At 40.6% G+C, this 12,541-nt stretch overlaps 1 protein-coding gene across 4 annotated transcripts in view; it reads left to right on the top strand.

The window, feature by feature from the left end:
* Nucleotides 1-12,110, top strand: part of Spata7 (spermatogenesis associated 7) — a 44,645-nt gene extending 32,535 nt beyond the window's left edge. For 3 of the 4 annotated variants that reach the window (XM_076921460.1, XM_076921459.1, XM_076921457.1), the window contains exons 6-12: nucleotides 1,692-2,125; nucleotides 3,634-3,700; nucleotides 5,963-6,078; nucleotides 7,106-7,159; nucleotides 8,371-8,448; nucleotides 11,116-11,173; nucleotides 11,399-12,110. In XM_076921460.1, the coding sequence (XP_076777575.1) occupies nucleotides 1,692-2,125; nucleotides 3,634-3,700; nucleotides 5,963-6,078; nucleotides 7,106-7,159; nucleotides 8,371-8,448; nucleotides 11,116-11,173; nucleotides 11,399-11,968 (1,377 nt within the window). In that variant the 3' untranslated portion in view covers nucleotides 11,969-12,110. The remainder of the gene's footprint in view (nucleotides 1-1,691; nucleotides 2,126-3,633; nucleotides 3,701-5,962; nucleotides 6,079-7,105; nucleotides 7,160-8,370; nucleotides 8,449-11,115; nucleotides 11,174-11,398) is intronic. The other variant, XM_076921458.1, reaches the window with a different exon arrangement.
* Nucleotides 12,111-12,541: the final 431 nt, after the last annotated feature.

Below are 12,541 nucleotides of genomic sequence, written 5' to 3'. Positions count from 1 at the left end.
TTTTAATAAGCTTTAATGATTAATGCTTTAGACATATTTAGGTTATCCTAAATTATTTACATAGTATATTTCAATAATTGGGTGGATTTTATGGCTAACAGATATTTACTATAGTTATAGAATATTCTCACTGAAAAGAGAGTTGCAATTTCAAATGCTGGCTTTGGCCTCCTAGTGTCTTAGCAGATTCTACATAGGATCTTATATTTCAGAATACATATCCTCACTGCCCACGCTGTTCTCCGCTCACCCTGGCTCATGTGATGTCAGCTCTCAGGATCTTTCCAAATGCTTCCCTTCCAGCTGTTGCAGTTTCACAGATGCAGCTGCTTCTGGATAACAAATAGAATGGATGTGTTTCATGTTTGTAAATAGAGTATGAAACATTTAAAAAGCAGTCCAAATAATAAAAATAAAAATCTATTCATTTTTTTATAAAACATAAATAATTTGGAACTTTTTGTAAAGCAGGTATTAGATTTTTTCACATAATCTGAACCTAGCCTGATCTTTAACTGAATTGAGTTTTCAACTGTTTAAGTATCTGACAGTTATAACATCTTGTTCCATCATTTCTTCTACTTTTGTCCATGAAAGAGATTTATTACTTAGTGGTTCTGTGATTATAAATTGGGTATGTATTCTTGACATGAACTTTACGTAAATCCAAATCATAGAAACCGTGTATAGCAAATCACATATACTTAGCCATCTCAGTGGCCCACAGCCTCTGTATTTCTGTCCTTAAAGGTTCTCTTTGGTATTTCATTTTATTAAAAAAAAAAAAAGATTTATTTATTTATTTCATGTATGTGAGTGCACTGTCGCTGTCTTCAGACAACACCAGAAGACAGCATCGGATGCCCATTAGAGATGGTTGTGAGCCACCATTTGGTTGCTGGGAATTGAACTCAGGACCTCTAGAAGAACAGTCAGTGCTCTTAACCTCTGAGCCATCTCTCCAGCCTGGTATTTCATTTTAGTAAAACTTTACACTGATGGAGTTTCCTTTACAGTCAGTCTAATGCCCTACATATTTTTCCTTACTCTGGGTTTAGCTTACACCATTCCTCTGCATATAAATAATTCTTATGGCTAGTAATTAATAGCTCTGTAGGATTCAAAAATTTCTTTTCAAAGAGACTAGCTCTTTGTAACCAACAGTAATATGAGGCTAGTTAGCTAATGTGCTAAAGGAATAACATAAGGCCTCATGATTTAAGACAAAATACTCAAGGAAAAGTTAGAAAGAAAATTATGTGTCTAGGACTATTTATGAAGTAGTATAAATATAAATATAGTTTCATATAGTTTTCTTACTTAGATATATCAGTTTATAAGTTAGCTGACCTGTACATTATCAAGAAAGGAATTAAGATCAATTTAAGATTCCTTGTGCTATAATCAGATTCTAAAATTGATAGTTTTTCAGATGAATTTTTAAAACAGATAATATATAATATTAAAGAGTAGATCATCTTGTACCTGTGTTTCTGGTCCTACCTTTCTTCTAGAAAATAAGGATAGATGTCTCAGTAGTAGACCACTTGCCTGACGGCTCAAGGCCCTGGGATTTAGCCCCATCATTGTGAGAAAAAAAGTGCTCGGTTAGAGCCAAGATACCTGTATAAGTTAGTCCCGAGATTCCCAGTGACAGGGCAACTGATGACTATCATATCAAATGTTCTTAGCCCTCAGGGGAGCCACAAGACCAGGATGTGTTACTAGAAGAAATGACAAGATATCCATCATATGCAAAGTCACTTGTTCCTTCTTCAGAGGGACTGCATCTAAGTCTGCCTGAATCAAATAAGATGCTCATGAACGGCACCCAGAAGCATCCCAGCACCTCTCCATCGAGGCACTTGGGCTGTGGACATGGTGGTGACAAGCGGCCTAGGAGTGCCCACCAGTTCCAGGTACTCATCTCCAAGACACCGAGTGGAGATCTGTTGGAAAAGCACTCTGACCTCTTCTCTAACCATCAATCACCATTCACTCCACGAACTTTAAAAACAGAAGCAAAGTCCTTCCTATCACAGTACCGCTATTACACACCTGCCAAAAGAAGAAAGGATTTTTCAGATCAGCGGATGGAAGCTGAAACCCAAACTGAATTAAGCAGGTCTGTATGGCATGTCCAGAGCTGACTGCAAGGCCAGCAACTCAATGGAAATGATTAATAAGCGGTATTTCTTTCTTTGTTGTACACTTTGTATGCCAGTCTTGAGATCTGGCTGGGCTTTTCATTGAAATGAGTCAGTAGACTTTCCAATGGGTTTTAGAAGCAGCACAGTAACTTTTTTGAAGCTATTAGATTTGTTAAGTTTTTATAAGTATGAGAGCTGTGTAATTTATTGTTGTAAACACAGTTCTTGAACTTTTGTATGTTTGTAAATGTTGCATTTTCAGAAAAGCCTTAAGATATATTACCAGATACTATAGTTGTAGATATGTATTCACGTTAACAGTGGTAAAACAGTGAAGCCCAGAGGGGAAAATAAAATTCTGTCCAGTTTCCTTTGTCTCTTCCTGGCACAGATTCACAGCTAATATGGTGACTGCTGCAGATATGACAGTTGAGAGAACATCTTGAAATTAAGTATGATTTGCCTTGACAGGGTTTCCTTCTCCTGTAGTGGATGGGTCATGACAAATATGCAGTATGTTTGCAAAGTGATTGGAATTTACTTTGTACTAGATTTTGGTTGTTCAAGAAGTCAAACATTGTAAGACTGCTTTTATGAGTACAGGCACGAGGTGCAATGATAGCAAATTCGTGTGCATTATTTAATTTTAAAATGAATTGGCTCTGTGATAGAAATCATCAGCTGGAGGGGGAATGACGAAACCCTGGCTGATTTGGCAGCACAGATACTAAAACTGAAGTGAGGCAGATTAGCGTGGCCACTGTGCAAGCGTGCAAAAACTGGGGTGCAGGCCATGCTGGGAGGAGCTGGGGGACAGTAAACAGAGTGCAGTAAACTGGGGTGCAGGCTGCGTGGGGAGGAGCTGGGGGACAGTAAACAGAGTGCAGTAAACTGGGGTGCAGGCCGCGTGGGGAGGAGCTGGGGGACAGTAAACAGTGAACTAGATACTTGTCTGAAACTATCCAAGAACAAGTTTAGGGCTGGAGAGATGGCTCAGAGGTTAAGAACACTGGCTGCTTGCTCTTCCAGAGGTCCTGAGTTCAATTCCCAGCAACCACATGGTGGCTCACAACCATCTGTAATGGGATCCGATGCCCTCTTCTGGTGTGTCTGAAGATAGCAACAGTAAACTCATATAAATGAAATCAATAAATCTTAAAAAAAAAAAAAAAAAGAACAAGTTTAATCTGTAAAAAAAGAAAGATGCAGAAATTATCATATCTTTATAAGTGTTATAGTCTCATTTCTCTTACCCCACTGTATATTTAACTGAAGTCTACTTTTCAAGTAAGGAAAAAGAAGCATATGTGAACCAAATCATGTCTAGTTTCAGATACATAATCAGAAATCACACTTTTTAAAAAAAAAAAAAAAGTAAATAGTTGAGATTTTATTCACTTACACTATTCTTTTTCTTGGCAATAAAGCTTGTTGTTGCTGTGTTTATAAAGAAGTAACAATCATTTCTTTGTAAATGTTGTAGCTTTGACTCTGAGCTTGGGACAGCTGAGAAAAAGAGCTCAAAGGATTCAGAAGTGAACATAAAACAGGTACTAAACAGATCTTTGGAATTGTAGGTGCTTTGACTTGTGTAGTAGCATACAGTTATTGACTGTCAGGAGTGACCTGGTGTGTCTGAAGACAGCTACAGTGTACTCATATACATAAAATAAATAAATAAGTCTTTGTCAAGCACAGATTTAGGGATACAAAAACAAATTAATCACACTCAACTTCTTTTTCCTCCTCTGAAAATGGGTAGATAGAGATGGGTTTACATTTCAGCCATTGGTAGCTTTCCGACAGAGGGGCCACGTAAGGGTCAGAGAGAAAATACCCTCTGAGAACTAAGTGTCTTCCTAAAAAACTAACCAGCCTGCAGGGTCCCGGGGAGAAGGCAAAGTTCCTAGCCTGGGAAAGGCTTCATAAACGGTGCCTGGCTTTACCCTGAGTTCTTATGACAATAGTTAGGCCTGTAGATCAGTAAGTAGATCAGGCAGGCCTGCTCCTCAGGCAAATGCACTCAGCACAGAAACCTCATAACCTAGTTCTCCGGAACCACTGCGGAAGGAGAAAACTGACTCCCAAAGTGTCTGCTGACCTCTCCATGTGCACTGCGGTGTGCACATGCATATGCCTGCACTCACACAGTCAACATGCACACATCGCTGTCATCATCATAATAATAATGATAGTGTAAGTGAAAATGTTAAGGAGGGATTCAAATGTTCATAGTCCTTCAAGAAAAGGATGGGTCCTCACAGGAGTGTAGGAGCTGAGAGTGCCAGTGAGGTGTTAGCTGCAGTAGATGTACACTTTACACTTTCAGAACTGTAAAGCATTTTACATAAGTCAGCTCTGCAGGGCTGGGGTGCCACTTGGTAGAGTAAAGCCAGTATACTGTGCTGCTTGAACCTGCAGTGATGCTGTAATGGTACATGCTCGTCTTTCATCCTCAGTTTTTGATATTGTTTGGGTTTTCATTTTGAGACAAGGTATGTAGCCCTGGGTGTCCTGGAACTCACTATAAAGACCAGGCTGGCCCAGCTCCACTTCTGTGTGTGCCACCACGCCCAGCAGTTGTTTTGTTTGTTTGTTTGTTTATGTGTATGGACATTTTGCTTCCATCTATGTCTGTGTACCATGTGCATGACTGGTGCCCAGAGAGGTCAGGACAAGATGCTGACTGCATCCCCCGACTGGAGCTAAGGACAGTTGCATGTGGGCACTGAAAACCGAGGCTGGGTCCTCTTAACCACTGAGCCATTTCTTCAAGCCCAGCAGTCCATGCTTGTACTTCCAGTACTCGGAAAGGAGAGGCACAATGATCACAAGTTAAAAGTCATCCTCAGGCACAAAGGGATTTTTAAGACTCCTGAGCTACCTGTTTGGAAGAAAAGAAAAAGCATAACTTTATAAATAATGCAAATAAAATATTGCCAGGTTTGTGGCACTTAAGATTCTGCTCAAGTAATAAGCCGTTATTTTGTTTGTTAATATTGTTCATATCCATTGCTCCCGCAGCTGCTTTCATGTGTGACATATGGGTGTTTGATACAGATGTGCTTTTTAGTCATGGATTTTTTTTTTTCACATTTACGTAAAAACTACACATTTGTATCATTTTCATGGATTTCAGTTCTGTCTTTTGTTTCTTTTTTTTTTTTTCCAATGTGGGTGTGCACGTGTTGTGTATGTGTAGGAGGATGGTGCCTCCCGTCCAAGTACTAACCAGACCAAACTCTGCTTAGTTTCTGGGATCAGACAAGATGGGCACGTTCATGGGTAGCCAGCTGTAGGGGCTCACCTTTAATCCCGGCCCTTGGGAGGCAGTCAGGAACAACCTGATGTACACAGCAAGTTTCAGGACAGTTAAAGCTACGCAGTGAGACCTTATCTCAAGTAAAGTAAACATGTAAGAGACAGTATGACTGGGGAGCACTCGAGGTGAGATCAGCCTGTCGTGGCAGGTGCCCCAGTTCTACCTAGAGTTGTGACCCTCGTGCTTCAGGCTCTTCAGAGCTGGGTTATATACATGGACGGACTCCTGCCTCAGCCTGTAACTTATGATTTGCCCTATGATTTCCTAATGCTCTTTAAAATGGTGCTCATTAACATAAAAATGAAGTCAGTTCATCTTTAAATAAACTCGGGGAAAATGCTGGCTGGGTAAACTATTCTGAAGTGGTTTTGTTTTAATCTGTCAGGTACTTTCGTGTATTCACTTTCATTAAGATTTTCTGTTTTACTTCTTTTACAACATACTTTTGAAACAAAATAATAAAACAGTATTGTTTTTGTTCTACCTCCAGGCACCCAGTTACATGATAAATGGTGCTGAAGACAAAATAGCTCCTGTGCCCTCACAAGGACAAAACATAGCGTGGGACAATATTAAAGATGGGATTCTGCAGCAGTCCTCAGAAAGGTGGGTGGCAGCCTCAAGCCTGGATCTGAACATGGGGGGCTGAAGCAGGAGGATCACTGCAAATTTGAGATCAGCCTAGGTTAGAGTAATGGGCATACATTTCCCCTAAGCACTCTTTAGTATATATTTTCGTATTGTACAATCCTATGGCACTAAGGAAATTTTATAAAAATGCTCAGTAAAGGTCAGACTTGGTTTTGCTAACGTGTTGATAAAGAGAAAGAGATGCTAGTCTCCAGTAGCTGCCCTGAAGGAGAGATTCTCTGGCAGCCTTACCATTTGATGAGTTGAAATCTGTGATTTGGACACTGGCAAGCTGTCTCAGCAAGTGAGAGTGCTTGCCTTGCAAGCCTGATTAACAGAGTTGGATCCCCCAAAGCCATGATCTCATGGTCCTTGTCTGTATACGTCTATACACACACACACACACAAATAGACACACACACACACACAGTCACACAATAATTAATAAAATTTTCAAAAACCAGAAGATTGTGATGTGGACCATTCCCACGTGCCAGTGTTTGGGATCTGCCCTGCTGGTGGAAGATGCTGTAGTGAACACCACTCCTCGTGTTTAGTGACTGACATTCACACCTAGCTAACTGTTGGACCAACAGGTTTTGGCTCTCAACTGCATTTCCCCTGTAAGGAAGTGGGTGTGAGATAAAGGGAGAAGAGTTTTCACATGGAAAGAATAAGGGTGTGTTTGGGATCAGAAAAGAATGTACAGACCCTCAGGGCCCAGCTTCCCCCTCAGGCCTTTCTTAGGGAGAGCCAGCCCAAGGCCACAAGTAGGCTGAGTTCTAATTCCCTGTCCTTGAAATTCATTGCACTTGTACACACACACACACACACACACACACACACACACATGCATGCACATGCCCACAGAATTAACTCACAGTAGGAAAATGCAGAGACAGAAATTCCAAAGCATATCATTACTAATGTAGAATACCAGTCACACAATATATGCCAACCTTTTCTGCTGTTGCTAAGATATTTTACTTTTCTCTCTTTCTAGGACACCCTGTAAGCTCTCCACACAGTTTTCTCCAGACAGTAAAGTCTACTCTGAGTAAGATCATGTCGACCTCTTCGTACTGCGGTGGGAAGCAGAATTAAGACTGGGGGAAACATAAGATCATTTAAGACTGGGGCTCCTCTCTCTCCTCCCAGCTTTGGAATATCAGTTGTCTAGTCAGTGCTGCTGGAGGAACTATGGGCATTTTATCTTTAGTAGAAATGTGTCCCTAAGTTAATGACATCTATTAATAATTTCTAATTGTAATTGTAAAATTCTTGCTTATTTTTATAATAAGACAGTAAAGAAGCCTGCAGGGGCCGGGCAGTGGTGGCGCACGCCTTTAATCCCAGCACTTGGGAGGCGGAGGCAGGAGGATTTCTGAGTTCGAGGCCAGCCTGGTCTACAGAGTGAGTTCCAGGACAGCCAGGGCTATACAGAGAAACCCTGTCTCGAAAAACCAAAAAAAAAAAAAAAAAAAAAAAAAAGAAGCCTGCAGGGAATGATTTGAAACTCAAACTCAGGGTCTCTTTGGTGGTTTGGGATGCATACCATGTCATCGATGGTGTCAAAGGTTAGATTACAGTTTCAAGTTACATTTTTCAAGAAAATTATGTATTTTATAGTTTCATTTATTTCTAAGCCTGGTTGTTCTTAAGCAAGTTCCTGTGGCTTGGTTTTAAAACACACTGGTTACACAGCCACCTCTCCCTAAGTAGTTCATTGAGCAGTCAGGAATCCTCTTGCCATTTCCGTTCCTTCATGAGTTAGCTAAGGAGAATCAATTATAATAGAGTGCTAACCTTCTTTTACCAGGTACTAACATTTAGACATTAAATAGTATAATAAATGAACACATTTTTGTGTTCAAGTAATTTAAAAATTGCTACAGCATTTTCATCTAAAAAAAATGCCAATTAGAAATTCTTTTCTCTTATATAGGGATTTTGAGGGAAAAAAATATTTCTCCTCAGTAAATTTCCTAATTTAAACACAAGATGCCAAACTCTAAGATAAGCATTTTGCTCCCCTGGGTGACATCTCTCTTAGTCTTTTTGCTGTTGTGAATATTCCAGAAAGATGAAGCTTTACTCTGTTGGGTGCTAGTTTCTCACTTTTACTATTTTCCTTTTTGAACATAAGAAAACAGATGTGTTTTATAACATTTCTGTCCTCACGGGTAGCAGTCCTGTGACAGGGGAGTGGGGCGTTCCTGCCTGGGTTCTCTTGCCATACAAGGGTTCTGACACTCTGTTCTTCTGCAGTGAAGAAGAACTGCTGTACCTGAGTTTCATGGAAAATGTGACTGATGAGATCTTGAAACTTGGTTTATTTTCTAACAGGTTAGAGGGGGGGTTGGTTTTTTTTTTAATGTTTATGGTACTTGATGTTCATTAAATATTTTTCATACTATATGATTTTTTTTAAAGTTACTTATGAGGTTGCAAAAAGTTATATTGTTTTTATGATCTTTTTTTATAATTGATAAAAAATTATAAAGACTTTCACACTCCATAGAAAACAGTAGATTTTTTATTTAAATATTATAATATCTTGGTTTATATCAGAATATATAATGAATGGAATTTTCACTATCTGGACAGCCTTCCTGATTCTACTTTGCTATCAGAAACTATAATGGGAGTCAAAAAAACAGTTTTCAAATAGTTTTTATATATAATAACAGTTTTTATTACATGTATATATATGTGTGTATGTGTGTGGTCACATGCCACAACAGCGTGCTGAAAGGGTTAAAAGATAACCCGTGGGAGTTGGTCCTCTCTTTCTACCATGTGGGTCCTGGAAATTGAACTCAGATCTCTATCAGGCTCGGTGGCCTCAGATTACCTTTACTTGGTGAGCCATAAACATGTTTACTACAGCTTCTATAAGACCTAGTAAGGAGAAATTAGAAACTGTTTGTCTAGTTAATGTGAAATGGAAGAGTTTGCAAAACCACGTTAGCTATTACTGCATTGCTTAAGGAAGCTGTGTCCTAGTGCATCTCAAACACTGCTTTGTCTGAAATTCACAGGCACAGGGCTCCTGTACTTGTAGCAGAGCACAGGACTCAAGCGTATTCCACACTTTCTCAGTCATAAGATGCAACTGCAGACATCACAGTGGCTGGGTCTATCCCTGCGTCAGGGTTTGCTTTTTAATGAAGGAAGACACTTTCGTTATTGGAATAAAAAGATGAGGACTGAATGTGCCAGTACTCTCACACCTCCTTTCTTTGTTTTGGTTTTTTGTTTTGTTTTGGTTTGGTTTGTTTGTTTTTTTAAAGAAAGCGGCTAAGAGCACTTGCTATTCAACCATGAGGACCCAGGTTCAGATCTCAGCACCCACACTGTGAGCCAAGCATGGTCTCGTGCAGGGCTGTCAGGGGCAGACACGAGGTTTACTAGGGTTTGCCAGCCCACCTAAAAACAGGAACTTCAGTTGAGGAGAGACCTTGCCTCACAGGAATAGGTGAAGAATGGTAGACACAGACACGGTCCCTGACCGTGAGTGATGCCCAGGCATGCACACCTACAAAACTACTAACCTTAAGAGCTGCATAAGGAGCTTCTAAGTTTCAAGGTGAGACAGTCCCTTCCCAGCAGCACCCATGTGTGGAGCTCTACAGGACTCCACATTTTACATGGCTACATGGTAACTTTTATGGTTTTAATACAACTCCAAAATTTGCATATCATTTATATAGTCCTTAAATGTTTATATTTTCCTCTTAAGATCTAGCATTGGTTCATAAGACCAAACATAGAACCAGACTGAGAAAGAAACTAAATGGCACAGGATGGAGTTCTTCACACTGAGAGATGTTCAACATGTACCTAGTTGATGAGAAAATGTGTTTGTGTGTGTGTGTGTGTGTGTGTGTGTGTGTGTGTGTGTGTGTGTGTCTGTGTGTGTCTGTGTGTGTTTATACCGAAAGAATATGTTTATTTAATCCCAGCTTAAGGAAATACATAAGCATAGAACAATGTCCAGGTGTGCAATTCCAAGATGTTAATAGGGTACAAGTTTCTGGATCCTTTAAAAATGACAGAATAACCCAGGCCTCCTGGGTTACTGCATGTCGTTGAACATGAACAATGGTAACTTGCGTGACCAAGGAAATTGTTTCCAGGAGACTTGTGAACAGTATGATAATGGGCCTGCTGCAGAAAGAATACATTCCTTGAAGCTAGTCACTTCTCTGTTAAATTCTCTGAAGGGATTGTGACCTTTGCTTCTCAGTTAAATTTTCTGAAGGGACCTTAGGGGACAGGAAACGCATCCTAGAGATGTAATTTCTCATCTTTGACCTGGTTTTCACTGGTCTTCGTATCCTGGCTTTGGCAGAAAGAGAGGTAAAATTGTTGTGGTGGGCCGGGCGTGGTGGCCGGGTGTGGTAGCACATACCTTTAATCCCAGCAAGGAGGCAGATCTCTGAATTCCAGGTCAGTCTGGACTGCTTAGAATTCCAGGCCGGCCAGGGCTACATAGTAGACTGTGTCTGGGTTGAGTCGGGGTAGAGTGTTGTACATCTAGTTTTGTTTAGCATAAATACCTGGCATTCACTTGGAGGCTGTTTTGTAGGCTTGGCATCAATGGAGCGTATACTTTAGGAGCCAAAGTTAACCAGTTCTCTGAGAGCATTTTCTGTAGGATTTGGTGAAGAGCACAGGGAGTTTAGTGTCTGTGTATTTAATGGGGGGAGAGATTTGCAGGCCGTTTTATACTTCACCTAAAACCTTCACAGAAACATAAATAGTACACAATCCTTCAGATAGACTGGCATCTGTTATATAACTTAAAAACAAGTGCGTGACGGAAGCCAGGCTGCCTGCCAGGTTAGAGAACTTGACAGAGCAGGAAGGATTAGTTTCTAGCTTTACAGAGAAAACCATTCATCTGAAAACCACTTTCTAGCCTTTGTTTGTTTTTACATTATGTAACTATTTTACATTTAGTGGATTATCTGACTTTAAGATAGTAATATTTTTCTTTATCATTTGTAGGTTTTTAGAACGACTGTTTGAGCGACATATAAAGAAAAATAGACATCATTTGGAGGAGGTCTGTCTTTCTTTGGAATTTCATGTTTTTCTTTCTCTGAAAGAATGGATTTCATTTAAAACAGGCACTTTCCCCTTGTGCTTTTTATGAGGGGAAGGGGGTGGGGGCTGTGAAAGTGTGGGTCCTCTGAGCGAGCGAGGCGGGCGGGCGGCACTGCAGATGGACAAGCCTGGCTTGGTAGTTAATGTAGTGCCCCTCAGCATGGCTTCTCTCCCTTAACCGCAGAGGAAGATGCGCTACCTGCTGCACGGGCTGAAGGTTGACTTGGGCTGCATATCTGAGGAGGATCCAGCAAAGCAAAGACACTTCAGGATGTTGAATCAACTTCATTTTCAAAAGGCTCTGATTACAAGAGAAAACGAATTTATAAGTGATGAAGAAATAGTAAGTCATCATGAGCGTCAGCAGTACCAGGAGGCCCTGGACATGCTGTCATCTGTGCCAAAGGACGAAAACAAGATGTTCTCTGTACCGGGTGAATTTTTAATACCGGCCCATAAAGCCAAGCTTTCAGAAGGTGTTATAATTCAACAGGTCAGTGATGAAACAGATCATGAAGCCTTACCCTGGGATGAAAACAATCCAAGTGTTTCTGATAGTTTGATAGACCAGGAGACCTCTGTGGATGTCATTGAAGGTGACAGTGACTTTGAAAGGGTTGAGACTTCCAGGGAACTCTGTTGTCTGAGCACATCACTGTCCCCGTCAGTTACATTCCCCAGCATCGAAGGTGGCAGTAATCATGATAAGGAACTGTCGACTCTAAAAATCATGGAAATGAACATTGAAGACTGACCTTTGGATCTTCATTAATAAATACTCCATGTGGCCAGTAACTCAATATTACTTTTCTTCTTTTTTTGTCCCCTTTTACATATTAAGATTTCTGTAATTTCAATGCCATGTAATAAATTACCATAAATTTAGTGTCTTGAAACACCACATATTTATTATTAATCTCATAGTCTGTGGTTCAAGAACTGAAATACAGACTGATGAGTTCTCTACTCTGGTTCAAAAGCTTCCATCCAGGTGGTATTTGGGGCTGTGATCTCATCAGGAGGCCTGACTGAGGGAGAAGATGCTTCTACACTTCAGTTGCCTGTAGGATTTGTTTTCTTGCACAGTAGATCTGAGAGTTTCATTTGGCTTGGGCTGGCTGGTGGACAGATGGCTACTGGCCATCTCTTGCCACGAGCACTCTCCCTAAGCAGATCACAGCGTGGCTACTTGCTCTTTGAAGGCAAAGGAGAACCACAGAGACTGCTAGCAAGACAGTCACTTTTTGCCTTAACCCTTTTGGTTAGAAGCAGGCAAGTCACAGGTCTCTTGCGCTCTTCAGGGGTGAGGGGGTGATTCATAAGAGTG

This window comes from Arvicanthis niloticus, chromosome 23, assembly GCF_011762505.2.
Source record: "Arvicanthis niloticus isolate mArvNil1 chromosome 23, mArvNil1.pat.X, whole genome shotgun sequence".
In the NCBI taxonomy this organism is placed as follows: Eukaryota; Metazoa; Chordata; class Mammalia; order Rodentia; family Muridae; genus Arvicanthis; species Arvicanthis niloticus.
The sequence above is the reverse complement of the archived record's forward strand: the minus strand, read 5'-3'. Positions and strand labels throughout refer to the sequence as shown.